Source organism: Kogia breviceps, chromosome X (assembly GCF_026419965.1).
Source record: "Kogia breviceps isolate mKogBre1 chromosome X, mKogBre1 haplotype 1, whole genome shotgun sequence".
Lineage (NCBI taxonomy): Eukaryota > Metazoa > Chordata > Mammalia > Artiodactyla > Physeteridae > Kogia > Kogia breviceps.
In genome coordinates this window covers 133,197,519-133,225,303 of record NC_081330.1, presented here as the reverse complement: position 1 = coordinate 133,225,303, position 27,785 = coordinate 133,197,519, and the positions used below count along the sequence as shown (strand labels likewise).

General features: G+C 50.4%; 2 protein-coding genes across 19 annotated transcripts in view; one reads left to right on the top strand and one right to left on the bottom strand.

Annotated features, from left to right (window-relative positions):
• LOC136793400 (uncharacterized) overlaps positions 1 to 5,151 on the bottom strand; it is a 51,864-nt gene extending 46,713 nt beyond the window's left edge. For 10 of the 17 annotated variants that reach the window (XR_010838596.1, XR_010838598.1, XR_010838595.1 and 7 more), the window contains exon 1: positions 554 to 1,083. Coding sequence is in view for 6 of the 17 variants with exons in the window: in XM_067023345.1 (XP_066879446.1) it covers positions 4,839 to 4,914 (76 nt within the window). In the remaining 11 variants the exon portion in view is untranslated. Of the gene's footprint in view, positions 1 to 553; positions 1,084 to 4,838 lie in introns of those variants that run through there. The other 7 variants (XR_010838594.1, XM_067023345.1, XM_067023343.1 and 4 more) reach the window with 3 other exon arrangements.
• On the top strand, positions 3 to 27,785 carry CD99 (CD99 molecule (Xg blood group)). 2 transcript variants are annotated; one of them, XM_059050695.2, is made up of 10 exons: positions 3 to 198; positions 10,817 to 10,849; positions 12,159 to 12,203; positions 13,481 to 13,522; positions 14,191 to 14,259; positions 15,527 to 15,571; positions 19,398 to 19,442; positions 21,274 to 21,387; positions 25,001 to 25,057; positions 25,818 to 27,785. In XM_059050695.2, the coding sequence occupies exons 1-10, from the start codon at positions 132 to 134 to the stop codon at positions 25,841 to 25,843; spliced, it is 543 nt and encodes a 180-aa protein (XP_058906678.1). In that variant the 5' UTR covers positions 3 to 131; the 3' UTR covers positions 25,844 to 27,785. The 2 variants fall into 2 exon arrangements, with proteins under 2 accessions (XP_058906678.1, XP_066879454.1); XM_067023353.1 differs by having other exon boundaries at positions 11 to 198; positions 25,367 to 27,785.

The window sequence follows — 27,785 nt, the reverse complement described above, 5'->3', positions numbered from 1 at the left end:
GGGGAGGGCTGAGGCCGGGGCGGGGCGACCGCGCTGCACCCCGACCCGGCCCCGCCGCGGGGGGTGTCCCTCCCGCCGCCGCCGTCCGCGCGCCACTCCCGGGACGGATCCTGTGCGTCGCGGGGCGCACCATGGCGCGCCGGGCGGCCCTCGCGCTGCTCATGCTTGGCCTGCTTGGCACCCAGGTGCCGGCCCGCGGTGAGTGGGCGGCGGCCGGTGGGGCTCACGGGGGCGCTGGCCTGGCTTGGGGACCCGCGTCGGGGCCCCAGGGAAGGGCCGCGGGAGGGGGTCGAACCTTGGGGGACGGACGCTCCGTGGGGGGGGGGGACACATACTTCGGGGGGCCTAGTGCGTAGGACACGCAGTTTGGGGGGCGCGCTGTGCGGGGCCTACACACCTTGGGGGGCTCATGGCGAGGGACGTACTCTGGGGGCTCACCGTGTGTGGGGGGGCGCGTGGAGGCGGACGCGCCGGGGACCCCCGAACCCTCCTTCCCGCCTAGAGGGACCCGCTGTGCCAACGGGTGGCCAACGCCCCAAGGAGGCGGCCTTACCCTTTCCGGCCCGCTTTCTTCCCGGGCGCCTCTCGACTCACTCCGCAGCCGGAATGTCAGCGTTTCTTTTCAGATTTACAGACTCTTAAAAGTTGGGGGGCCCCTGGGTGGGGCGGCGGCCCCCGAGTCCCCCTCCCCCTTCCCCCCGGGGGGGTTCCCTTCAGTTCCCGGGCGCGCGTGTGCGCCCCTGCGGCCGCCCCGCGCCCCGGCCGGAGAGCTGGCAGGGCCCGGGGACCGCGTCTTTGTTCAGGCGCTCGGTGGCCGCCTCCGGGCGCCACGCCCTGCGGCCCGGGACTAAATTTGGACTCGGCCGGGGAGCCTGAAATCCGGGAAAGGGGGAGGAAGGCAGGGAAAACTCGGAGCTCTAGAAACGCTCAGCAGCTCGTGGGGTGTCCGGGCCGCGGGGACTTTTGGCGAGCGCGCGGTCGGGTGCAGAACGGCGCCGCCACGGGACACGTATTCTCAGCCGATCGTCCGTGTGTCCGAGGAGATAACTCGGAAAACCGCACCCAAAAAAGTGTCAGGAGAAGGACAGGCGCCCACACCCCCCAGCCAACCTGGCCTGTTTCTGGTTCTTGCCTGCGTTTTTCTGTCTTTCCTTTAAAAAGGAAATTGAGATCCTGTTTTCCTCTCTCTCTCTCCTTTTAAAAGGAAAGTTGGGATCCTGCTGGGCGTGGCCTAAAAAACAGGTTTCTCCGACTAACGGTTGTTTTCTCTCCTTTATGTGGTTATTTTTAAGTGGACAGCCACTAGGGCAGTGTCTTTCAGGAGTGGTCTGATCGGTGGAGGACACATTTTAGGAACCAGACACAGGACAGAGAAGGCCCGGTGTTTACCTGGAAATTTCCAGCTCAGCGCTGGAGGTTGAATGTTGAGACCTGGCCCCCCCTGCCTGATTTTTATTTTGGGGAGGATTTGCTAATTGATGTCTGCATTTTTAAAATGTGTGCCATGTATTCTAGAAGTTGTGTGTTCGTTGCAGACTTGAGAAAAAAATTCAGCCTGCCTGATCCATGGGGAACTCGCGGAATAGTTTACAGCTTGGTGGGGAGGGCCTGGGATGGGTTTCCTGTTTCTCTCCTTCCTGCCCTAAATCCCACCTAGCTGCCTCACCACAGAGTTCTTCATTAGTTTTGGGGTTTTTTTTCCTGCTGCGTGGTTTAGTCACAACTGCTGACGACAATTTTTCGTGCACCCCCTGGCTACACCTTCATTCGTGTTTCATGAGTTAATTGCCCTCTGAGCCCTTAACTGGGTGCTGTGCCCCACGGAAATGGATCCCAAGGGGTTCTGGTCACCCAAGAAGGTACCATCTGCTGGGGGAAGGGAAGCATCTCGTCAGACAGATAGGACACAGGGCCAAAAGATGGTGACAGTCCCACAGTTCAAGAACTCGGGGGAGGAGAACACAGCCTTGGCCAGTGTAAGGGTTTGGCTGAGTTGGAAGCTGTCTCTGGTGACAGTTGTTTTTTGTTTGTTTGTTTTTTAACAGGTTTCACAGACAGGTTATATTCTACCCTGTATGTAAAATGTGTAATTTTTAGAAAAAACCCAGAGCACCGTTAGCCTAGAATTGCCTGATTTCTACGCTCGTTGCTCCCACATTCTCCGGGTTGGTTGATGCTTTCAGCCAGCAGATGTTAGGGATTTAATGGCAAGGAGATGGGAGGGGGGGGCACAGAGCGGCGGGGGTGGGGTGGGGGTGGAGAGCCAGCCTCGCCCCAAAAGAGCAGAGAGAGGACAGAGCCTTCGTACATGCCGATCTCTCGGAGGGCCCCTCCCCCTTCCCCGCCTCATCCTTCTGGGGTCCGAGGCAGCGAACGGACTGTTCCCAAGACACACATGGGGTCTGATCGGGGAAGTTTGCCGTCGAGTTGCTGAAGTTCAGAACACGCTTCCCTGTAGAAATCGGGCTTTGGCTTCGTTTCCATGCTGGCTACAGAAGTCCATTTGAGTCTGGGGTAGATCTTCATCAGGGTGCAGACAGCACTGGCCTGGTTTCCGAGGCCTTGGGACCCGTGGCTCCTGTGTTTCCAGGTTTTTCTGGAAGTCCTCGTGGGACAGTGTGGAGTGGAGAGACAGACGCAGGGACCCTAGAAGGAAAGAGGCAACTTCGGCTTCCAACGGAGCACTGCTTCCTCCTGCCACCAGGGACACTTGGCCATGTCTGGAAATGTTTGTGGGTGTCTCAGCCGTAGGGGGCGTGCTCCTGGCACGTGGTGGGTGGAGACCGGGGAAGCTGCTCCGCAGCCCGCAGGGCCCAGCACGCCCCGCATCAGCGGGTCCTCCAGCCCCAGATGTCAGTCGTGCTGAGGCCGAGAAACCCTGGCATTTGTGTCACAGATTCCAGGTTGTGGGTAGCTGGGGGCTTGGATTCCGTAGTCTTCCTACAGGTAGGACGCTCACATCCCGGGCTCTAGAGCCCCTGGTACCTGGGCGGCCTAAGTGCGGGCCGGGTGGGAAATGGGTCCAGGAAGGCGCCGAATCCAGGACCCCACGCTTCATCTCAGCCCCTGCACAGTAGCCAGTGCCGTTTGAAAATCCAGAAACGCCGAGGGAAAGCGACATTTCCTGGGCAACTGACCGGCTTCCGGGGATGCCCTCATCCCCACCCAAGCGGGTGGGAGCTTCTCCAGATTCCCGTCCAGCTCTTCCTGTTTCTCCTTACCAGGCAGAGAAAGAGAGTTTCATTGTCCCGCCTGCGTGTTTGGCTCTGATAAAAAGTTAATTGCGTGTTATTTCCTTCAGGGCTTTGGCTCTTTCTTCATTCTCAGTTGATGATGGTTCAACCCCCCCCCCCTTTTTTTTGCATCTGGAGATATTAAAATACTTGATTTTGGCGGGGGGGGGTTCTTCATGGGGCAGCACACTTTTCTTCCTCTGGATGATATGCTAATTGTTCGGAAAGAATGCAGGTGGTGGAGTAGTTAAATCCATCCGGATGTGTGGGATGGAGGGATTTTCACGGATGAAATCTGGAATTTTTTCCAGCTGAGGTTTTCCTCCCAAAGGAGACTGACTACCACACACTCCATGGAGCCCGTGTATTTGTTCCTACTGAGATTTTCCAATCACGGTGGCTTCTTTTAGGGAGAAAAGCATCCCATGCTGTGTGTGACATACAGACGGGGTTAGAAAGAAGACGGAGGTAGTCTCGGGGTGAGGTGCTAAGTCATTCAGCGTCCTGGCTTTCCGCAGAATCCTTCCGACACCCAGCTGCTTGCGGACGCCCAGCCCTGGCGGCAGTCGGGGAGACACATCTGGCACAAGACATCTCGCGGAGTCCCTGCGTGGCTGGTCCCGACACCCGGCTGTCCGTCCCGTGTACATCCGCGGAGATTGCTCTTTGCCCTCCTTTGCCAGTTCTTAGGGTTAACGATGGAGTGTGTGTTTACAGATCTCCGAAAGTCCTCTTGGGGGGATACAGTGGTTTGGGAAGTGTTTTCCGCAGACAGAGGGGTGTTTTCTAACGCTCAGAGGGTGACACATACTTGAAAATGAACCGCCCTCGAGCACTGTTGCCAACGTGGGTTTCGTGATACAAGTCACAGCAGCCCCTCCGTGGCGGTGGTGTTTACCAGAGCGTCTTTGGTGGAACAGGGAAGGTGGTGTTGGGGAATTAGAATTCAACCCAACATCAACCCAGAAAGCCTCTCCGCCAAGGTAGAAGGGAAGGAAACCCATTTTATGATTGAGTGAGTATGATACCCGGATGTGACATGCATCACAGGTGACCCACTAAGGCTACAAAGACGCACTTTTAAGAGCAGCTCAGTAAATGTCACCCGTTCTACACAGGTTGTCAAAACAGGCTCCTCTAGCCATTAAAAATATTTACCCACCTTGGAAAAGGACAGAGAAAGATCTTCTGGAAGCAAAGGGCGAGGGAAGAGAAGTCTCTTCCTTTGTTTCCACCAGGGCTTTTATTTTTAACTTACCGTCACCCTTCCAGCCTTACAGGCCAAAGACCCACATCACACACACACACACACACTTCAATCACAGTCAACAACTGTGAGTATTTCGTTATATCTGTGTCCTTCTGGGAGAGTGGCCAGGTGGTGTGGGATACACAAATGGTTGGTCTTACGAGATGCTGCCATATTGCTTCTGATTTTGGCTTTATCCTCCCAGGGAGTTCTGGTTGACAGCCCCGCACTAGATGTTCTTTTTGTGTGTGTGCCTAATCTCTTGGGGGAAAGAGGTTAGCTAACCAGAATTCCTCTGTGTATTTACGTTAATTAATAGGACAGGCACACCTCAGAGAGATTGGACTGGGCCTTACCGTAAAATGTCTTTACTTCCGCAGACGGCAGGCAGGGGTGTTTGAAATCCGTTGCAAATCTGAACCCCTTTTCCATCGCTCTTGCCTTCTACACTTGGACGTTTTGGATAGAATCCCTCTGTTTGCAAGAAGGGCCCTAAAGCTGCAGGGCATCAGCAACTTTTCATAGACACAAGTAATGACTCCCAAGTGTGTGGTTGAGGAAAAAAAAAGAGAGAGAGAGAGAATAATTCATTTTCATTCCGGCCTGTTCGCCGCCCTTCGTGAGAAGGCGGAGAGCCCAGACCTGTTGTACTGCTGGACTTGGAAGGCATTCGTCATCCGCAGACAATGCAGCCAGCGAATCCGGCTGTTTCTGTTTGTGCGTCTGCAGGGCGTTCCACCCTCCCCTCCCCCTCCCTCTCCCCTCCCTCTCCCCTCCTCCCCCTCCCTCTCCCCTCCCCTCCCCTCCCCTCCCCTCCCTCTCCCCTCCCCTCCCCTCCTCCCCCTCCCTCTCCCCTCCCCTCCCCTCCCCTCCCCTCCCTCTCCCCTCCCCGCGCCGCCCAGTGTACGGCGGCCGCAGGAACGCACTGGACCCGAGCTACTGACGCACAAAGAGTAAATCACAGACAAGGCGTCGCATAGACCTTGTCCCTCTGGCAAGACCTCAAATGCTGCCGGTCAGCCTCTGCTGTCCTTAGCTGTTCTCTTTTAGGAAAGGGTCTGGCGTCAGTTCTCAATGGAAGTTAAAGGGGTGCTGTTTGCCACGTAGTTGGCCCAGAAGGTGCCCCACCAGATGAAGGAGACTCAGGAAGGAGAATTCTTAGGTGTTTGACACAAAGTAACACCGTGGAACAGGAAGAGGAAAGGGTGCGGCTGGGTCTCAGAGGGAGTGGGAGATGCATGTGAAAGGCTGTCTCTCAGAGGTCCAGAGGCGGTGCTGCTGGACGGACGAGGGCGGCCTCCCCTCCCCCTCCCCGCCCCCACTCGACTCCATGCTGAGGAATTAATGAAAGACTAGTGGCCTGGCTGGAGTCAGGTAGCGCTGGATAGGTGTGATTGATGATTGACTGGTGATAGATCATAGGTTTATAGAGGATGGATGGATAGACAGACAGATGGTGGAAGATAGATAATGGATAGATGATAGACACAGGATAGATGGAGAGATGTCAAAAGATAGATGATGGATGGATGAATGGATGGATAAAAGATGATAGACAGTTATGACAGATTAGAGGGAAGATAGATAGATAGATAGCTGCAGTACCTCTCACCGTAAGCACCTCACCAGGCAGTGGGTTATAATCTCTGCATTCCTACAAGAGAAGGAGCTGACTCAGAGTTGGGGAAGGAATCAGGGCATGGTAAGGACAGAGCAGAAGATGAGTCTCAGCTGGGGTGTGGACTGCATCCTGCTGCCACAGAGAAAGCTTTCCTGTCCACCTCTCCGGAAGGCTGATGTTGGTTCCCCTGAAGTCCCGCCCCCAAATCTCTCTCCACCCTAGGCTAACTTCCGTCACTGCTGATAGATCTGGTCCGTCTGGATGCACCCACGGTGTCTACAACGCTTCATATCCCCGGCTTCGCATGCTGTTCTCCCAGGCCTGCATCTCCTCCTTCACTCCTGCTTCTTGTGATAGGACCGTCTGCCCGGATTCTCAAAATGAAAAGTCACTTTCATTCCTGCCAGCTCCTTCTCCCATATCCGATGTTAGCGAATCCTGTTGATTTCATTTTCTAAATCTTTCTCCACCTATGCTCCTGTCTCCATTTCTGCTTTCATTTTTAAGGCTCTCCCCCTTGCCCCCCCCCCCCCCCCGCCCCCCGGAAATCCTTCCAGGAAGAATACAAGAAGCCCTTAACCAGTTTCTTCCCTGGCTGCTCAGGTACTTTGAGAAGGCCTGGGGACTCCCTCTCAGAATAACATTGCTTTTTAATGCATAAAATAAAATACATAAGACTGCCAGGGAAACCGATTATATTAAACCAGCTACCCCAGTGTGCAGGGGAAGAAGATGCTGGCCTTAGCCGAGGGTGTTGGCAGAGACTGGACCAAGACAGCAGAAATGAGAGAGAAGGGACCAGCTGTGTTAAGGAGTAGTAAGGAAATAAAAATCGATACTAGTGGCTTGCAAACCGGCCCCCAAAGTTTTTTCTTTAATTGGCCTGGGACACAGCCTGGGCCTTGGGACTTATGAGGTCTCCTTGGATGTGCAGCCAGAGTTGAGAACCAAGATCTGTATTTGAGCTTCTGAAACTGTAATGTGCATAGGAATCAGCCATGGAAATGCTTTAGTCTGGCCGGGAGGGATGCTGAGGGCTTGCCGTAGGAGGGCAGCATCTTATTGGGGCTTTGAGGCCTGAATAGGAGTTTTCCTGGTATGGACAGAAGAGATTGGCATTTATGGCCAAGTAGAGGATTCGAGGGAAGCCCCAAGGATGGACAAGGTGCCCAAACTGTGTGACCCCTCAAATCATTCACAGGATGCTGGGGGAATTGTAAATTTTCGAGGGACACAGAGTGACATCTACGTATTTCCGTAACATCTTACAGAAAAACCCGAGTGAACTTTTTGGCCAGTCATAGCAGTGATTGTACCATCCATCCTCAGCATTCACAGACTCCATATTTGCAAATCTGCCTACTTGCTACAATTCATTTGTAACTCCCCAATTGATACTGAGTTCAGAGCTTTGTGCCCAGCTGTCAAGAAACGGAGTCACCTTTTCGGTCTTAGATTGTAAACAAGTATCTCTGTAGTGCCACATGTTTGCATTTTTGTGGTTTATGCTTGCGATTCTGCTTCTAAGCACCGGAAGGTTGCCGCGTGCCCGAAATAACGGGTGTGAGATGAGCTTCCTTTAGGCAGGAGAAAGAGTGCTGTGAGAGCATCAACACTCTAGATTAAGTAAGATCAAACTCCACAGAAACATGCACGAAACAAGGTTATGTGCGATTAGCTGGTGGCGGGGTGACCTGAGGGTGCAGGAACTTAACCCTGGACTTCCCCAGGAGCCATGATTGAATATTAGCTCATTCAGCATTTCCGGCAACTGTAAGAACAAAACCACTACGGATGATGTGCCTTGACTGTGATTAATAAACAGAACTGTCAGGTCTAGTTTAGGGGCCTTGGGCCAGTTTCTGGAGATGCAAAGCCTCCGTCAACTGATCAAGTTTGGGGCCTTCTGACGGGTCATTTAGGGCCAGTGCGGTGACCCACGGTGAAGGGTGATAAAATTGGAAATGGATTTGGGGCTTCTTTGAGCCAGATCCTGGGAGATGAACTTTCAGGGTAACAATGACTTGGTTTCCTAGCTCAGGGAGACTGGATTTACGGTCCTAGATCTACCTCCTTACAGCCGGGATGAGGGTCCTGGGCCCCGCTCCTGCCATCCCAGCCCACCTGGCAGGGTCAGCATCAACTGGACATTGTTAGAAATACAGATTCACAGGCCCGGCTCCCACCCACTGAGTTTGTGTCTTTGGGATCTGGGCCCAGGCATCTGGGCTCCCCAAATTCTAAAACTCACCGGTCCACGGCGCACATACCTGCACCGCACACGCGCCAGTGCACGTGGACACGCATGCGCACAGGCACACGTGGGCACGCGTGCAGTTCGCCCCCACGCGGTGGGCACGCCCGCGGGTGCGCGGGTTCACAGACACGCACACGAGTGCACTCACGTGCACATTCGTACACAGACCCACCACGCAGGAGCGCGCACGTGCACGCATCACGTGTAGAAACAGCTTACGTTCAAGCGTGTGGCTGTCGGTTTCGGCATATTCCAAAGAGCCTTGTCTGCTCGTTCTTTCCAAATCCCCGTCCGAAACGCAGCATCGTCCACTCCTTGAATCGCCTTGTTTGGGGGTACTTGCCAGCCCCCTCCCGTCAGGTGTGGAGGCGTCCCGACGGCAGGGACGCTGGGCGGCTCGGGAAGGTCCCAGCGCCGTTGCTTCGGCAGAGGCGGAGCGCAGGGGGAGTGATGATGTTGTGGATCTCTAGGCAGACGCACAGGGCCGGAGACGCGCATGTGCGTGTAGGCTCTGCGCCTGCCCAGTGGGGCTCTTCGGGGCTGAGCAAATCCCACCCTCCCCGGCCACCCTGGCTACCTCGTGAACGTCTGCCACATGCTTGCAGGGAGAGCTGAAACCGCACCTGTCCCTTCCGGGCTCCTGTTTCGTTTGTTTGTTTTTAATTTGGGGGCACATCTCATTGTTCATGTCGTATTTTTTATTGAAGTAGAGTTAATTGACAATATTAGTTTCAGGTGTACAGCAAAGTGATTCAGTTATACATATATACATAGCAGATTCTTTTCCCATATAAGTTATTACAGGATATTGAATAGAGTTCTGTGTGCTCTACAGTAGGTCCTTGTTGTTTATCTATTGTACATATCGTCGTGTGTATCTGTTAATCCCAAACTCCTAACTTATCCCTCCCCCCTCCCTTTCCCCTTTGGTGACCACAAGTTTGTTTTCTATGTCTGCTTTGTATATAGATTCATTTGTGTCGTAGTTTAGATTCCACACGTAAGTGATATCATAGGGTATTTGTGTTTCCCTGTCTGACTTTCTTCCCTTAGTATGATCATCTCTAGGTCCATCCATGGTGCTGCAAATGGCATTATTTCATTCATTTTTTTCCTGCCTGTTCTTAATACACACGTGGAAAATCACACACACACAAATATACTTCCCAAACTACACGTAGACACACTGACACATGGGCACACGCCCAAACTACACACATGCACAGACGAAACCCCACATATACACATATGCTACACACACCACAAATGCACACATGCCAACTGCACTTAGACACGCACGTGTGCACATACAAAGCACACACACACACCCCTACACAAATACACACATACAAACCACCCACATACCTACACCCCAAACCCCGTGGATCCCAAACCACTCAGTAAATGGACACACACACACACCCCTCCGATCGCTCACACACATAGCTGCACATCCCCCACCCCCACGCCCCCACCCCCACGGGAGAGAGAGAGAGAGAGAGTGGACACACACACACACCCCCGATCGCTCACACACATAGCTGCACACGCCCCACCCCCACGACCCCACACACACGAGAGAGAGAGAGAGAGAGAGAGAGAGAGAGAGAGAGAGAGAGAGAGAGAGAGAGAGAGAGAGAGAGAAGAGAGAGAGTGTTACAGGCTGACACGTGTCTGCGAGACATTAAGGGGACTGAACACATTGCAAGCTTCTGGAGGCCCCCGGGGGTGAAGGTGGCTGGCTACACGCCCAGCGCTTCCTGACACGGGACACGTGTGCCCTTTTGCTTCTGCAGCTGCAGGATGATCCACCACCCTGCTCTCACTCTCCCTCCCGCCGACCGGACGGTCCAAGTGGACTGTTCCCAAATTCCCTTACTTTGCTTTCCTTCAACCCATCATTAATTGGATAGAAATAGAAATAGTATTGAAATTGCTTCAGTAAAGCGGTAGCAACAGGATAGAAGGACAGTGGAATTAAAGGCACTTTCCCCCCTTCTCTGGGATCACAGGAAATTAAAAAGAAAATTTACCCTTTTCTGGGTTGTCTGGTGTTTCTACGAGAAGTACATTTCGGTTGCGTGATTATAGAGCTGTTGCTAATCCGAGGGGTTTTTCTCTCCGTGTTTTTTCTCCATCATGTACTGGAAATTGTCACTCACCTATTTCAAAACACCTGCTTTTTTAGAATAACGCACGTGCAGAATTATCATGGTTTCCCACTGCTATAATTGCTGCCAAACTCTACGGTTGTCCATAGTGTAAAACAGAAGCCGACATGTTCTTACGTTTACGCATGAGAGTGAATATGTCAAATGAGAAATCCCAACACGTGATGCATTTTCAAAGCCGCCAGACATCTCAAAACCCCAAATCATGCCCTTTTTAAATTGTTTTCTTAATTTCCCAATTTCCTTGTATTTGACTTATTTCTAATTGGACTCTTTTTCTTTTAGGCCAGGGTTTTGATTTATCGCATGCCCTTGATGGTGAGTAATATTAAAACATTTTATAAACTACAGGGAATATTTTATTGGACTACAGTAAATCTTTTGAAATATGTCTCACTGTGGTAACTAGAGTCGCGTAGGTCGAAGAAAATCAAGATGCCCCTGCCAGGGTAGATACATCTTTTTCGGTGGAATGATTTCCACACTCTGTGGTGGTGAACGAATGTGCCGTGAGGGGTTGCCCTGCGCTTGGGGAAGTGGCGGGTCCCCCGTGGGCTCACTTACACCATCCCCTGGCTGGTGCCTGCATCTCGCCAATCCCTGCCTCTGCCTTCACGTGGCCGCTTTGCTGTGCGTCAGTACCTCTATGTTTTCCAGTTTCCTTCTGCTAAAGGCCCTCGTCTATAAGGGTCTGTGCTAATCCACCGTGACCTCATCTTAACCAGTGTTATCTGCCGAGATACTCTTTCCAAATAAGGTCACGTTCTGAGGTTCCCGGTGGATGTGAATTTGGGAGCCCGGTATTCAACCCAAGACATCCTTTTTTTTTTTTTTTTTTTTTTTTAATGGGAGTACAGTTGCTTTACAATGTTGTGTTAGTTTCTGCATTACAGCAAAGTGGATCAGCTGTACGTATACATACATGCCCTCTTTTTCAGATTCCCTTCCCACTTAGGTCACCACAGAGCACTGAGTAGAGTTCCCTGGGCTACACAGTAGGTCCTCGTTACTTATTTAGTTTATACGTAGTACTGTATGCATGTCAGTGCCCCAAGATATCTTTTTAACTCCCGGGGTCCGATGCGGAGGTGTGAGTCAAAACCGTGAGGGCGGTAATGTTCCCCAAAGCCAGCGGGGGGGTAAGTCTTGTTCTTGACGGTGGAACCCTCGTTGGCTGCTGGGGAGAGATGCCCGGGAGGTGTCTGTGGTCCTGATAGCCTCACCCCGCATTGCCTCGGTTGCCTGGGGGTCCCAAGGAGCAAAAGGTGGGTCCCGTTTAGTGAACGTGCACAGCCTTTGAGCCGAGGGTCCCGTGTCCCTCCTTCTCCCGCACAGGTCCCGGGCTCTCCCTCGTGTCCTGTGTTCTCCCGGGTTCCTCTGTCACTCACAGCCCCCCACCTTGGCGGCATGAGGTGGGAGGGGTCCTTGGCCTCGGTGGCAGCCATGGTCGCCGTGGGTCCTCAGGGGCTCAGAATCGTCCTCCAGTGCTTGGCCACTTCCTGAACTGTCGGGAAAAAATGCTGCTTCAGACGTTTTCTGAGTCTTTTTAAGGAAACGGAACAGTGTCGGGAGTTGATTCTGTTTCCCCGCTGCAAGTGTTACTGACGGAAATGTCTTTTCTCCTTAGACCACGACAAGAAACCCACTCCGGCCCCACCGAAACAAGCCAGCGGTAAGAAGCGAAGGTGCCCCGCGTGCAAACACAGCCGAGAAAAATGGTTGTTGTGCGCCCCAGTTTTCCCAAGAGCTGGGTGAGGCGTAGTCAGCTCTTCACCGGCTCTGGATCCAGCCTGGTTAATGTTTGAATTATGCTGTGATGTTGGTGCTTTCAAGTCCACAGTGGCTGTAAGAGAACGGACGCTGACACTTGGGCGAGTTGCTTTTGGGTCCCCTGGAAGGCATCTCTGGATGCTTTTATTCTGAGTATCTGTCCCTGGTTTTGGATACTCATTTCTTGGGAGGAACGATTTTAGGACCTGGGACCCTCATATAACCCAGGAGCAAACTTCCATCTCAGCCTCTAGGAGGGGCACTGCTAGTTGTCGCTAACCCTTTCCGATAAAAGTCAGGAATCGGACCGATCGTGGAATTGACCAAGGGTCAGATTCATTGGTGGTTAGTCACAGTAAAATCGATGCCCAAAGTTACAGAGCTCTTTATCGCTGATTTTTAAAAAAATGTGATAGCTCTCTTCAAATGTTGGGCTTCTCATCTGGAATGGCATCTTAGGAGGAAAAGGATAGCCTTGTTCCCAGCCAGGTCCTTGACCTGTGCAGGCACGCGTGGAGGATGCCGGACAAGTCATTATTGAACCATGGGCTTTGTACCGTCCACGCCCTCCCTGGGGCAGCGACGGTGTTTCCCCATCGTGACTCGTGATGGGTCAGTACGTCGTGTTGGGTGGATACGCAAGCTCACCTAGATGTTGCTGGGACTTGCAAAGAGTCCTTACAACTAAGAAGGCAACCTCGGAAGCCTGCAGGAGTTGTCACATCATTTTGTCAAGCACACCTGGGTCAGTTGAATCGTTTTCTTGGTGGGCACAAGCCCAGATCTGGCCATAAACTTCCCCCCTTATCTCGTAGTATCTACCTTGCACCAAAGTTGTTGGCAACTTGGTAGCGGATGATGCTAGGATGAACAGTCCCTCGGGAAGGATCGTCTGCAGGCGGAAGTTGGAATTTCAACTCGGTCCATGGGGCGTAATTGATTTATAAATTACCTTCATTGCTTTGGTTTGGTTTGCCTTTTATTCCTTTCCTTGGAGAGAAGGGTGATATGAATACGGTCAGGAATTTGGTTTTTCTGTTGAGACCTTGGTCACAATGATGTTCAGGAAAGTGTTGTGAGATGTGGAGATGCAGTGTTTCCTCCATCTATTTAGGAAGTCATTTCTCTTCCTCGTTTCACCCAGAACTTCAGTATTAACTATCTGTTTTTCTCCTTCAGATGATAACTTCAATTTAGAAGATGCCCTTGGTGGAGGGAACAGTAAGTAGTACCTATTAAATCTCCTATGTGTCTGACTTGCTTGTTTATTTATTAAGGCAAGGCTTACTTATTAAGACAAGCCTTGCAAAGAGGCTTGTCTCTTTTAAATAAGTCGAATTAGTTTTTACCACGAAAACCTAAGGAATAGATGTATTGTTGGTTGTGGTTGAGTTTTTGGCTTTTATCCGTATGCCTACTTTTATTTTAAAGCTCTTACAGTCTTTGGGGTGATACAAGACACACTGAATATCCTTTGCCAGGGCTGGCCTCATGGGCGCATAGGGTCACGCAGGGCTCCACGCTCAGAAGGGCTTCCCTCCTTGGTTGACTGCTCTGTGGCCGCCATATTGAATTTCTTAGTACAGCTTAAGCAAGGGACTCTGCATTCTCATTTTGCCCTGGGCTCCACAAATTCTGTAGCTGGTCCAGCCATCTGCTTTATTTTCTGTCGGAAATACATGAATTTAAGTATCGCAGCTGGATGGTGATGGAAAGAAGTCCACAGGTGCCGGTGTGTATGTGTATCCCCATCATGACAAAGTACTTGCCCCTCCACGACAAAGGACATGCTTCCATTTCTAACTGCTTAGTCAACCATCTGTGTGCAAATGCACGTTTTGTTTGCTTGACTGCACAGTGCTCATAATTGCAACTCTCCTCTTCTACAGATGACCCAGTGTCACCCGAACCGCCCAAGCCAAAACCTCATCCAAACCCCAAGCATCCCGGCTCTTCTGGTAAGACCTTCTCGCCCCTGTGGGTCCTTGTGTGTTTTTCAGAGTACAGTGATATCCATGTCAGCTGAAAGGAGGTGATTTCAGATTTAGCATGATCTTACTGTGAACTCTCTGTGCAAGGTAATGCCAATTTTCCAGTCGTGGAAAACAGTTTTCAGAAAGATATTTTTGATTTGATTTTTAGCTTGCTGATTTAACTTCCAAGGTTTTAATGGAAACTTTTAAAAATTAAATGTTAAGATTTTAAATATAGCGAATCAATATGGAGAAAAATATCAGCTTGTTCTTTCCCTTTAGAGAAGCTCTTGGTTTGTTTTTTTTTTTTAAAGGTTTTTGCCGCCTTTTTTCTGACACATCATAGTATTCTCTGAGTATTTGACTGACGTCGGTGTTCTGAGTTGAATGGCTGCTGAAATTTCAGATTTGAGTTGGCTTTTCTGTTTGTTTATATATTTGTTTACTTTTTAATGCAGAAAAATAGAAATACTGTCTGTCCTCAACCACAGTGAAGATGGTTATTCTCCCTAGTATTTTATACCAATTTAAATGAAACAACTGTTAAGTAAAACTGTCGATCTTTGATTCACACTGTGCCATAACATTATTTTTTGCTTATTAGTATTCCATAAGCATTGTCTTATGTCATTTAATACTTTTTATCATATGACTTTTCTTGGCAGTTATATACTATCATAACTAATCCCTAATTTGGAAAATGTTATGTTTCTCTGCTCTTTTAGAAGTATGAGTTGCAAAGCAAACTGAAGCCATCTTCATATGCTTTCTTATGGTTTTATTTCTTTTTTTAAATAAATAAATTTATTTATTTTATTTATTTTTGGCTGCGTTGGGTCTTTGTTGCTGCGCGCGCGCTTTCTCTAGTTGCGGCGAGCGGAGGCTCCTCTTCGTTGCAGTGCACGCGCTTCTCGTTGCGGTGGCTTCTCTCGTTGCGGAGCACGGGCTCTAGGTGCGCGGGACCGGCGGTCGTGGCGCACGGGCTTAGTTGCTCCGCGGCACGTGGGATCTTCCCGGACCAAGGATCGAACCCGTGTCCCCTGCATCGGCAGGTGGATTCTTAACCACTGCGCCACCGGGGAAGTCCAGTAATTGTATCTTTGAAAGATTCCTTCCATAGAGTAGTACCTGTATGGGGTTCCCCGCCACCCCAGGTCTGCTTTTGATTCTGATGTGTTTCCTTTCACCCCAAGACATCAAGACTCTCCCAGCAGTTCTGATGTGAGAGGTGACTCTGTCTTTTTCCTTGTAGATGGCTTTTCGGATTTGGACCTTACCGATGGGACTTCAGATGGAGGTAGGGTTCCCCTTCTTTTTTTGTCTGTCTTTCTTTTTTTTTTTTAATCTTTTGGCTGTGCTGTGCAGCATGTGGGATCTTAGTTCCCCAACCGGGGATTGAACCCACGCCCTCCTGCAGTGGGAGGGCAGTGTTCACCACTGGACCGCCAGGGAAGCCCCTCAATCTTTTATTTTATATTGGAGTAGAGGTGATTGACAATGTTGTGTTAGTTTCAGATGTAGAGCAGAGAGACTCAGTTCTACATAGACGTGTGTCTATTCTTTTTCAAATTCTTTTCCTGTATAGGTTATTACAGAATATTGAGCAGAGACCCCTGTACTCTACAGTAGGTCCTTTTTCCACCTCTGTCTTTAAAACCTTAGGTCAATGTGGAGGCCACAGCAGTATTTAAATATAATAAATAAATAAGTATAAAATTAATATATGCTTAGAATAGTTATAACTTGATGAAATATATAGTCATTTTTATGTATTTATGTATGTATAAATGATAGTGTATACATATGTTACATATAAATATATTTTTACTATATTCATCTATTATGCATGTGTAATCTACAATAGGTGTTATGTCTAGGATGTGTGTATGTCGTATATAACACATAGCCAGACACAAGGTAAAGATCTCCTCCACCAGGATTCCTCTGGGTCACCCTCAGGAGGAGGTGGGGAAAGATTGTGCGTCAGCCTTGAATTGGGGCTTCACTCTTGGCCCACAGCCTCCTAGGAGGGCTGCAAACTCAGAGCCTCAGGACGTCCACCTGGAGAGAAGCTCCTTCCCTGGCAGTTAACTCCAGCTCCCCCTCCCAGGTAGAAAACCCTGGCTCTGATGGCCAAGAAGCACAGGAAAAGCTGCTCAACAACACTAATTATTAGAGAAATGCAAATCAACACTACAATGAGGTATCACCTCACACCAGTTAGAATGGCCATCATCAGAAAATGTACAAAGAACAAATGCTGAGAGGGTGTGGAGAAAAGGGAACCCTCTTGCACTGTTGGTGGGAATGTAAACTGATCAGCCACTATGGAGAACAGTGTGGAGGTTCCATAAAAAACTAAAAATAGAACTACCGTATGACCCAGCAATGCCACTACTGGGCATATACCCTGAGAAAACCATAATTCGAAAAGACACGTGCACCCCAATGTTCATTGCAGCACTATTTATAATAGCCAGGCCATGGAAGCAACCTAAATGCCCATTGACAGACGAATGGATAAAGAAGATGTGGTACATATATACAATGGAATAGTACTCAGCCATAAAAAGGAACGAAATTGGGTCATTTGTAGAGACATGGATGGATCTAGACACTGTCATACAGAGTGAAGCAAGTGTAAGTCAGAAAGAGAAAAACAAATATCTTATATTAATGCATATATGTGGAACCTAGAAAAATGGCACAGAGGAACCGGTTTGCAGGGCTGAAATTGAGACACAGACGTAGAGAACTAATGTATGGACACCAATGGGGGAAAGTGGATGGCGGGGGGTGGGGGGTGGTGTGATGAATTGGGATACTGGGACTGACATATATACACTAATATGTATAAAATGGATAACTGATAAGAACCTGCTGTATAAAGAAATTTAAAAATTTTTAAAAATTTAAAAAAAACAAAACCCTGGCTCCAGCCCCCAGTTTGGGAAATCTTTTATTTCTAACTGCGCCGTGGAGCTCTGGTTCTTGTTTATTTCTTGGAGAATTGAGCGTAAGCGGTGAATAATAGTAAGATGATGTGAAGATTTCCCAGGAGGTGACCCATGGCTCTGACACCCTTGGGGAGGGACCGTCATGCTCTGATGGCTCCTCCACGTTCCCGCCCTGACCTGTGTTCTTCCCCCTGCATGTAAAATCTGTTTATTCCCCCTTCTCTTTTTAAGCATTTAGGTTATACCAGTCTCTCTTTTTCTTAATAGAAAAATAACATTTTTGTTAGTTAACTGCCTGATACTCCGTAATGCTTTTTTTTGAGGTATCGTTGATGTACAGTATTGTATAAGTTTCAGGTGTATGACGTAGCGATTCAGCATTTTTCTAGGTTATACTCCATTTAAAGTTATTATAAGATATTGGCTCTATTCCCTGTGTTGTGCAATCTATCCTTGTAGCTTATTGATTTTATACCTAGTAGTTTGTGCCTCTTAATCCCCTCCCTCTATCTTGCCCCTCCCCCTTCCCTCTCCCCACTGGGAACCACTAGTTTGTTCTCTAGATCTGTGAGGCTGCTTCTTTTTTGTTATTTTCATGAGTTTGTTTTGCTTTTTAGATTCTGCCCCAGTTTCTTGTACGTATCTTTGCGCTTTGACATTGGATGTCCTCCATATGGTTCCCTTAAGGTGGTTTCTAAGAAGCAGGGTTTCTGAAAGGGGTTCCCACTTTTACATCCCTTCATGGGTTGCTGAATTGCTTTCCAGAATGGCTGGGATCGTTGAAGGTCCCGCTGGTAAGAGGACCGTGTGAGAGATTGCTGGGTTCATTCCTCGCTGGCCTGCCTTAAATGTTACTGGAAACATTTTTGCTTTGAATCCTTGCTTGATGGAGTGCCATTGATTGACATCAATGGATGCCCCAGCCCCCAAAGGATTATAAGTCTGTTTATATCAGTCACGCCCTTACGGTGACATGCTTTTTTGTCACCTCGTTTGCGTTCTACCGGGAATGCCTCTACCTCCCCTCTTGAGCTCACATACCTCTCAGAGTAAAAACCCCTTCTACCCGGGTCCCTGAAGTCATGTCTACAGTGGCTAGCCGTCTGCCTTCTACCTTGGTTTTCCGCTTAAATTTACATCTCTAGGTGCTGTACAAGATCGCCCCACTTTGAGGAGTGTGACAGGCAGGATCCTAGTTTGATACCCGTGTAACGTGCTCCTACCCACTGAATGTAACAGACAGTACGCTGGCTCTGTAGCTGTGTAACATGCAGCCCCTCCTTTGTAGCAGGCAGCGTTGCTCCACAGCCATGTAACACGCAGTGCCTGTGTGACTGTACTGCAAAGACACACTGGGAGGGACTGGCTGACACTAAACAAAGCTGAAGGCACCCTCACAAGTGTACAGTCCACTGGGTGGACTCCTGGTTTGTGCACTAATAATTGTACAAGCATCAGCTTAGCATCAAGTATCAGGAACTGCCTGACGGTCCAGTGGTCAGGACTCTTCGCTCTCACTGCCGAGGGTGCGGGTTCCATCCCTGGTCGGGGAGCTAAGATCCACAAGGTGCGTGGTGTGGGCAAAAAGAAAAAAACAAAATGAGATGAACGACAACAAAAACAATCGAGTGCCCATTGGCATTAAATGTGGAAGAAGTAGAGGGGGTGGTGAAGTGGTAGCCCTTAGCCCCGGGGAAAGCACGAATGAAGACCCTACCCGGAGGTGGTGGGTCCACGGATAGGACACGGCCGAGAGCCACCCCTCGTGAGACTGGGGAACCCGAGAGTTAACAGGACAGTGCCTGGGACGACCCCATAGCCATGTGGGGGTCTCAGGTGGGCTCTGAGGCCCTGGCTGGGTTTCTCCCCGAATCCCTGGGGGGCTTTGAGGACTAGTGGATCTCCTGGAGCCCACCGTGGGGCCAGGGGGTTGAGTCAGGTGCCAAGCCTGGATTTCAGGTACACGGGAGCGAGACAGGTGATACCTCTCCCACAGAACGAGGACGGCCCCTCCCAGCCGTGGAAAGGGCCACCCTGATATTAATGGCCTCATGAGTCCCACGGTCATTTCTCTCAAGGAACCTTCCCAACCCCAAGGTCACGGTTTTCGGTTACCGAACGTCTTCCCAGCGCAATTTGTCACCAAGCCTTGTTCCTCTCTCGCAGGAGGCGGTGGTGGCGGAGACCAGAGGCATGGCTCGGATGAGCAGGGTACGTACCCCTGGTTCCTGGTGTCCTGGGTTCCTCACAGGTACTGCTGAGGAAAGCAGGAGCCAGCGGTCACGGCCTCACTTTTAGTATTTGCAGCGTCCTCTGAAAGATACTGGACTGAAGAATGGTTCTCTGGACACGTGGTCCAAGGGGGCTCTGCGGAAACACAGGCAGACGCCCGGCGGTGCTGGAGATTCAGGTCCAGACCACCGCAATCAAGCGAATATCGCGATACGGCAAGTCACACGAATTGTACGGTTCCCCCAGTGCATCTAAAACTGGTGTTGACGCTACACTGTAGTCTGTTCAGTGTGCAGTGACATTATGGCTAAGGAAAAACAACACGTACAGGCCTAAATTTATAAAACTTTTTATTGCTAATAAATGCTCACCATCCTCTGGGCCTTCAGCGAGTCATAGCAGTAACATCAGAGATCACGGATACCGTCACAAATAGAATCACAAGGAAAAGCTTGAAATATTAGAAGAATTGCCAAAATGTGATACAAAGACGTGAGGTGGGCAAATGCTGTTGGAAAAATGGCGCCGATGGACTTGGCTGGCGTAGGGTGGCCACAAACCTTCAATTTGTTAAAAAACAAAAAAACAAAAAACCCACAGCATCCGTGAAGCAAGCTAGCATGAGGTCTGCCTGGAGCTGGTACCGACGGCACCTGCATTTTAAGTTCAGTCGCTCTCCCCAAGTGCCCTAAGAAGGAACGCCGTCCGTGTTACCCAACGTCCCCCAGAGAAACGGGACCACTAGGGTGTGTGGAGATAAGTAGAAAGACACTTATTATAAGGAGTGGGGACACGTAGTTATGGAGGCGGAGAAGGGCCTCGATCTGCTGTCTGCACGGCGGACACTCAGGGAAGTGCCCAGTCGGTCCCGATGCAAAACACCGAGAACCAGGAGAGCGAATGGCGGAGGTGCCAGTCTGAGTCCAAACTCCCAAGGATCCGGGGCACCAGTGGCCAAGGGCGGGAGGAGGTAGACGGGCAGCTGAGGCGGAGAGCACGTTGCCCCTTTCTGATCTGGCCGGACCCTCAGTGGATCGAACGGTGCCCGTCCACGTTGCTGAGGGCAGCTTGCTTTACCCAGGCCAACGGGTTCGAATGTTATTTTTTTCTGGAGACGGCGGCCCCATGGACACATCCAGAAGTAAAGTGTCCCCAGCTGCCTAGGCAGGCCCTGGCCAGTGCACCTGACACGTACCATGGACCATCCATCACACCGTCCTCCTTTTTATTCTTGGGGGGGGGGGATGTCCTGGGCACCCGCCATGTCAAGAAGCATCTGTAGATGTGGGACGGGTGCAGGTGGTGGTAGAATTCTTGACGGTGGATGCAAACCCCGTCACCGTGGAGCACGTGAGAGTAACGAAGAGGTCGGTCAGTGACTTTGATTTCTCAGAAGGTACCTGAAGAGCCGGGTGTCTGTCTGCTTGGGGTCACACGGCCTCTGAAGGGTCCCCCCAGGCCCCCTTCCACTGTGGCTTTGTCACCTACCTGAGAGCCTCCTCACTGAGCTGGGAGGACACCTGGGCTGCTCCTAGGGACGGGGAGGAGGTGGGCTTTGGCATCCCACTGGGAGCCAGTTCTTGGATGGGGAGCAGCTCCCGGACGTGGGTTTCCGGGAGAGGCTCCGGAGAGACGGTCTCCCTCCGCGGTTCCCCGGGGCTCCGCCTCTCAGGCCTCGGCCCCACCCTCTTCCTCCGGGCGGGGCCGCCAGCCCCGGGCCCCCGCGGTCCGTCTGGTCTGCGAGGGTTACGTGTCTGCCCGTCGTGGCCACTGACGTTGACGTGTCATCGCCCCACGCTTCCTCCCGCAGCTGACTCCCCGGGGGTGGTCCCTGGCATCGTGGGCGCCGTCGCAGTCGCCGTGGCCGGGGCCATCTCCAGCTTCATCGCCTACCAGAAGAAGAAGCTGTGCTTCAAAGAGAACGGTAAGGCGTTCGCCGCCCGTCCTTTCCGTGGGGCCTTGCTACTTGGAAAACCCTGCTTTCTTAAAAAAAAAAAAGAACTGAAAAGCAGAACTCAGGATGGCATGCAACACGTGGAAGGCGGCCGAGGGGGTCCTGAAGTCGCTAGAAAACTGGGATCTGACGTTGTGGCTCGGATCCCAGCGTCTCCTGCGTTTAGCCGTGTGAGCTTGTGCAAGTTACCAACCACTCTGTTTTGGGGGGGGCGGGCGTTCCCATAACGAGGAGAGCTGATAGTGTGCGCTTTCGAATTTTTGTGAAGGTCAATAAGGTCATGTGTGAGCGTCTTGACAGGTTGCCTGGCAGAGAGTGAGTGTTGAAGAAGTGTTAGCTCTTACGGTTCATCCATTGTTACGTACGTGGGCCGCCGAATGCCACGGTTACCAGCCCGGAGGTCGGGATTCCATCATTGGGCGTTTTGGGACTTTGTGCTCAAACGCTAAGTTACTTAGGATTCGTGCTGACATCTGTCTGGAGCACTTAACGTGTGTGCGTCTCTGGAGGTCTCCGTCTAGGTCTTGCTTTGAGAGCAAGCGAGAGGTGGGGTGCGGTGTTTGCGGTGGGCCCGTGGACCGTGGCCCCATCCTCCTTGGAGGAGCCTTCTGGTCTCTGAACTTGACCCCCTTCTGTGTATGACCCTAAGTCCTTATCCATACTTGGCCGTTGGCCATTGGTATCCTCTGCCTAAAGGACCCTTTCCCGAGGGTTCTTGGGAAATTCCCAGAACACTGGATGGAGGCAAGGTTACCCTCTAGGGATGGACTTCAGCCTTCGTCTTCCATCATTCCAGATTTTTAGGTTCACAAACACGATTTATAGCCTGAAATTGAAAGTCTGACACGGCGTTTGGATTCAGAGAGCTAAAATAAGAGGCCGTTTTCATATTCCTCTCCTTGCAGTGCGGGGTGTATGGGTGCCCGAGTGCATCTTATTTCCCTCGCGTGCGTGGCTGCCTTCCGTCTGGCCGCGCTCAGGAAGGTGTGCTCGGCTGGCGGGATGGCGGGCGCCCGGCAATGCCCAAATGCACAGATGACCGAGTTCCAGGAGATACTTCTTATAAAAGATGTAGTTAGAACCGAGTGGGGGAAACAGAACAAAAGAAAACACCTTTTTCTTTTGCTTCTCCTAGAACAAGCAAAGACTTAAAAGACTAGGGATTCGATGGAAGTGAGTTTCTGTTTCCTTTTCAATGACATTTTCCCCTTTCTCTGAAGATGCTCAAACTCAGAGCTTGACGCTCAGCCCAGAGAGGAAGGCGCTCGCTAGGCAAGGATGCACAGGAAGTCCTGGCCCCAAGATTTTCTGAACACCTTCGGGTGAACCCCCCAGTGGGACTCTGGAATTCCAAAGCATTTCTGTTACCGTGTGAATGGGATATATGACTCTCTGGATGTCCGTATGTCAAGACACAGGGATTTGAGGAAGCACCCAAGAGTCTTAATAGACTTGACATCAACTAATATTTGGAAAAGGGATTCTGAAATCGGGAAAACCAAGTGATCTGAATCCACCCTACCCCACCCCTGGGACTCGGTCGTGGGTTCAAGCACTCTTCCCCCATTGCAGGGGGAAGAGGTGGGCATGGAAACGGAAAGCTTCCTGGGTAGAAAGAGTTGCACGTACGATTTTCAAAACCAAAAGCAAACTTTCTGAAGAACTGGCTCAGGGCAGGTGAGGATCCAGCTTATGCTTCCGGAGAGGCTGGCTACATTCATTCCCCTAGAATATGTCCTTCAGTCTCTCTTCGTACGCTGAATTAACATTAGGTGCGACTTAAAATGTTTGATTTGCTTTGTGGTTTTTACAGGTTCTTGGTCTTGGGCTGATGTAGATGCACAAAGAAAAAGAGAAAAAAAGGGGTGAGGGCAAACCTTCATGAGGGAAGGAAGTGGGTATTTCTTTTCTTTTTTTTTTTTTTGCGGTACGCGGGCCTCTCACCGCTGTGGCCTCTCCTGCTGCGGAGCGCAGGCTCCGGATGCACAGGCTCAGCGGCCACGGCTCACGGGCCCAGCCGCTCTCCTCTTAGGAGAGGAGGGGTTGGGTCCATGGGGTTGGGTCGGGCGCTTGGCAACGGGGAGTCCGGCCCTGCAGCCCTGAGCACAGGGCTCCAGCTAAACGGGATCCCAGGGGGCCGATCCTTTTCCCCGCCCACGAAGCACCCACCCACTCTCAGGCTCTCCCCAAATGCTGGGCGTTGGTGACACCAACATCACAACTGGAAGTGCCAGCCTCGCCTCCCCCTCCCCCCATATGTCTATTCGCAGAATGGATTGAACATGCCTTTTACTTGCTGGAAGTAACGTTTAGCCCCGAATGGATTTGGGTCTGGCTGTACTGTATTATTTTCCAGGGGCATTTCTTCTTTTCTTTTCCTTGAACGTAGCTAGATATAGGGTTTCTGCGGACCCATTAGAATATTTTTACTGGGTGTTTTCTTCCTTTCTTTTGCTTTTGGTAGGGAGATTCTTTGTCACGCGAAAGTAAAGCACAGCTAGGATTTCTCGTCACGATAGTTCACTCTAAAATGTGTGTGTGTTCAGAGCCTGCCTCCTGCCCGGCCAGCAGAAGACGTGACATTGGCAGTGACCGCCCTGCAGTGTTTCCACAGATCTCTTCAAACTCTCCCCTCTTTGGGTGTTTCTCTTTCTTTTTTTGTCATCTTAGAATTTTGGTCTCTGACTGGGGTCTCCTTTCGTGGTTGGGGGAAAGGGTGACGGTTCACGGAATCCATTTCATACCGACGGGGGATGCGTGTTTCTGGGACCTGGATTAAAAGGGGTGCTGGGCGTTCACGCGTGATGCCAACCCCAGATGCTGCTGTTTCGCAAAAATCAAAGCTTCGGGAAAATAGGAGAACGGTTGTCGTGGGTCCCGTGAGCTACTTCAGGCCTTTTCATGTCATACATGCTTCCGTGTCCCTTCCCGAGCATGCAGTAAAGAAATAAACATGTTTTGACTGGGAATCTCTCCTGCGTTTTTGTTTGTTTCTAACTGAAGTATATAGTTGGTTTACAAGGCTGTGTTTATTTCTGCTGTCCAGCAGTGACTCAGTTATACACATACGTATGTTCGTTTTCATCTTCTTTTCCACGATGGTGTATCCCAGGATAAACTCGATCGAGTTCCCTGTGCTACGCGGTAGGGCCTTGTTGTGGATCCATCCTATGTACAATAGTTTGCATCTGCTAACCCCAAACTCGCACGCCACCCCTCCCTCAACGCTGTCCTCCCGTCCTGTCCCCCGCCCCGCTCGCCCGTGCGTTTTGAATTCTGTCACCTCACACTGTATGCCGGGAGATCGTTTCTGGGGGCCGGCGGGGCGCGGCGTGGTCCTCTTTGCGTTGATGTGTGTTCGAAAGCTTTTGGCGTAGAGATTGGGAGATAAAATGATAGACTGAAAAAGCATGGGAGCGAAGAAACCAGACCCCACGAGGTGCCCTTCCTGCCCTGATGAGCAGGGCGGTCCTCTGCTTGGGGGCAGCGGTTGGGGACAGGAGGCCCGTGCAGCTTCAGAGTGGCCATCGGGGTGCATTTTCTTTGTATTCACCCTCCTGGGGGGTTGTGTTCTTGCTTGCAGCTGACCAAGGCGAGGTCAACATGGAGAACCATCAGGGCGCCAACGCCGAGCCACCCGGTAAGAAGCGACCCGAGTGGCCCCCTCCCGGCCCCCCGCGGGTCTCTTTTACCTCCTCTCGCCACTTCGTGCTCAGATTCTTGGATGGGATCCTTTGTGTCTCCAAGTTTTCCAGGGGGTTCTCTGGGGAGATGCTACGTAGACTTTCCGGGGCTTGACGCTTCTGATGAGACCTAAGTCTGCTTCAAGTTCTCTTTAAATGTCGGCTACAAGAATTTTCCAAGTGTCGCCCCACGGCCACGTGGCCGGAGTCAGCAGCGGGCCAGAAATAAGGGCAAGATGTATAACACGAGCTATCCTTTTTTTAAGCACAAGAAAATGCGAAAGAGACCTCCAAAACAGAAACGAACTGATCCGAAAACCTTAGCCCTGCATCGTTGTAAATGAACCAACGCCGTGGACCCTCATTTACAGAATTATTTATTCTGAAATTTGTAGTTTACAGACATTTCTTACCGTCGCAGAGAAGCCGCTAGTAGAGAACGCCTCTTCTTAGTTTCTTTCTACTTTTCCCGAAGTGTCCGTTCTTTAATAGTGACCGTTGCATCGTAGTCTGAAATCTATTGAATTTTTTTTTTTCTAACCAGTTAGGTTTCGTTTTTGCTTTCTGTCAGCAGTGAGTTTTGAGCACACTTGTATCTTCTGTAGAAGTAGAGTCACCCGCTTCTGGAATTTTCCACGTGCAGGTATTCGCGTGCTTGTCGGGGCCGCTGGGATTGTTGCCTTTTAAAATCTGTTCTTGTGTCTTGGTCCTCTTCAGTTCAACAGACCCTTCTGGAGAAATAGAAGGTCGACAGCCGAGTGATTCATAGCAGGATCCCGAGCTCGCCTGCTGAGCCTCTCCGAGGATCACCTCCGGGGACAGAGCGGAGAGCGGCCCCGCCGGGAGCAAGCCCTGGCTTGTCTGTGCCTTTGCTCAACTTGGGATTCCTAGTTTTAATCTTGAGTTGCATCACCACCGTGCTGGGTGGGTGAGATTGACTTGTGTTGAGTTTTGCCTCCAGAGGGGAAATAACCCTCACCTTCTCCACGGCCCTGAGGGGTTTCCCGTGTGCTGTGAAAGGCTGACCCGCCAAGCCCCCATCATTCAACCCCACCGACGTTCCCCGAACAGAAACTCCGGGCTGTTTACCAATTGCCTGTAAATTGAATGCGTCTGAACCTCTGCTAACGTTGACCCTTTTATAGAGTGACATAAGCCTTCAGCTAGTTTCCTCCAAAGTTCTTCCATTTATTAGGATTTTTTTTTTTTCCACACCAAACTAATAAAAAGTAATTAGAAACCAAGTACTTTTCACTTAATGTTTTGCCCTGGGGGGAACTTTTAAAAAAGGTTGTGAAACCAGTGAGATGGATCTCCTGTTCCCTTTTCTGGGGCTGTAAGACAGACGACCGTCGTAAGTGCTGGCTCTTCATAACATCTTGCCGTGAACGGAATGCCTACTCTTCTCCTGGTAACAGACGATGATGGCTTTTCCACCTTTAGAAGCATTTCCCCCATTTAGGACAGCACACCCACTGCATAGCGTCCAGAATGCTTGCTTTTATGCAAAAGGGCTTTGCTTGGATTTTTGCCTTCATCTCGGGAAGTGCAGAAGCCCTGATGTTGCAGGTGGGCTGGACCTCACCCATAGACCGCCCTCCACAGAAATATTAGTTTCCAGTGGCGCAGGCTTGCCTCACCTAAAGCTCTTAGACTAGTAATCCAGAGCAGTGGCGGTCTCCTGGGAAGACTTAATCTTGTCACGGAAGATGGTGTCAAGAACTGTTGTGTGTTTCACATCAGCCTCTCCAGGTTCAAAGGTATGACGTCAGCACACCCGCGTGGGCTGCCTTCGCAAATCACCTGACTTGGGAAATTTCCCATCAGTCATGAATTCTGGGTCTTTCCCACTCCTGAAGCTCAGAAACTCTGCCAGTAGTTTGAGGGGTAGGCATCTGAGCCAACCCCCTCCTGGTGAGGACTCAGCCCCTCTCCACGCCCGTATCCTTTCTGTGACCTCTCCTCACCGCATTATCTAAAAGCGTTTGGAGTTTCTTTCTCAAGGTATTGCTGGAGACCGTCATCTGGCTATTTAACTTGTTGTATCTTTGACACTATGATAACTTTTGAGTATATGAAATGGTGTAAAAAAAAAAAAAAAAGGATTGGCTATTTATCATATCCATATTCATTGCTTCATTCAACAAATACCTATGACCTGGTGTGCACAGTGGTGAACGTGACATTCTGGATTCTACAGGATGGAACGCAAATAAATGTCATCCATCAATGGATGGGATCAGCCAGCTGTCAAGAGCTGAGGGCCAGATGAGTCAATACCCTTGGGTCCCCTCGCTGAGTGGCTCAGAGCAGCTGGTTACAAAGGTAGCAGAGAGCGTCCATATTCTCCTCAATGAGTCATCATGGGTTGCCTTTGAGGTCAGATCGTGCATACTGACTTGCTTCGTAATAAGAAAAAATGCATAAAGTCTTTTTGTAACTCTCAATAACTTTGGCATTTTTATAAGCATTGCAATCGTACTATAAAGCATAAATGCCTCATTAAAGAAGAGAAGAGTGAAAGGATGGGTATTCTTTTAAGGATATGAAATTACAACTCATTCATAAATAAGCATACATTTAAGAAATATGTCAACTGGGCTTTTCTTATGGATGGTGGCTGTACATTGTTGTAGATGCGGTTGAATTTCACGTTCACATTAAAATAAACATGATTTTATCAAA

What these genes read in the sequence shown, in the direction of transcription:
- CD99 (XM_067023353.1), top strand. Translation starts at nt 132, where the DNA reads ATGGCGCGCCGGGCGGCCCTCGCGCTGCTCATGCTTGGCCTGCTTGGC. An exon ending in TGCCCTTGGTGGAGGGAACA is followed by an intron (nt 13,523 to 14,190) that starts GTAAGTAGTACC and finishes CCTCTTCTACAG; the next exon opens with ATGACCCAGTGTCACCCGAA. An exon ending in CGATGGGACTTCAGATGGAG is followed by an intron (nt 15,572 to 19,397) that starts GTAGGGTTCCCC and finishes CCTCTCTCGCAG; the next exon opens with GAGGCGGTGGTGGCGGAGAC.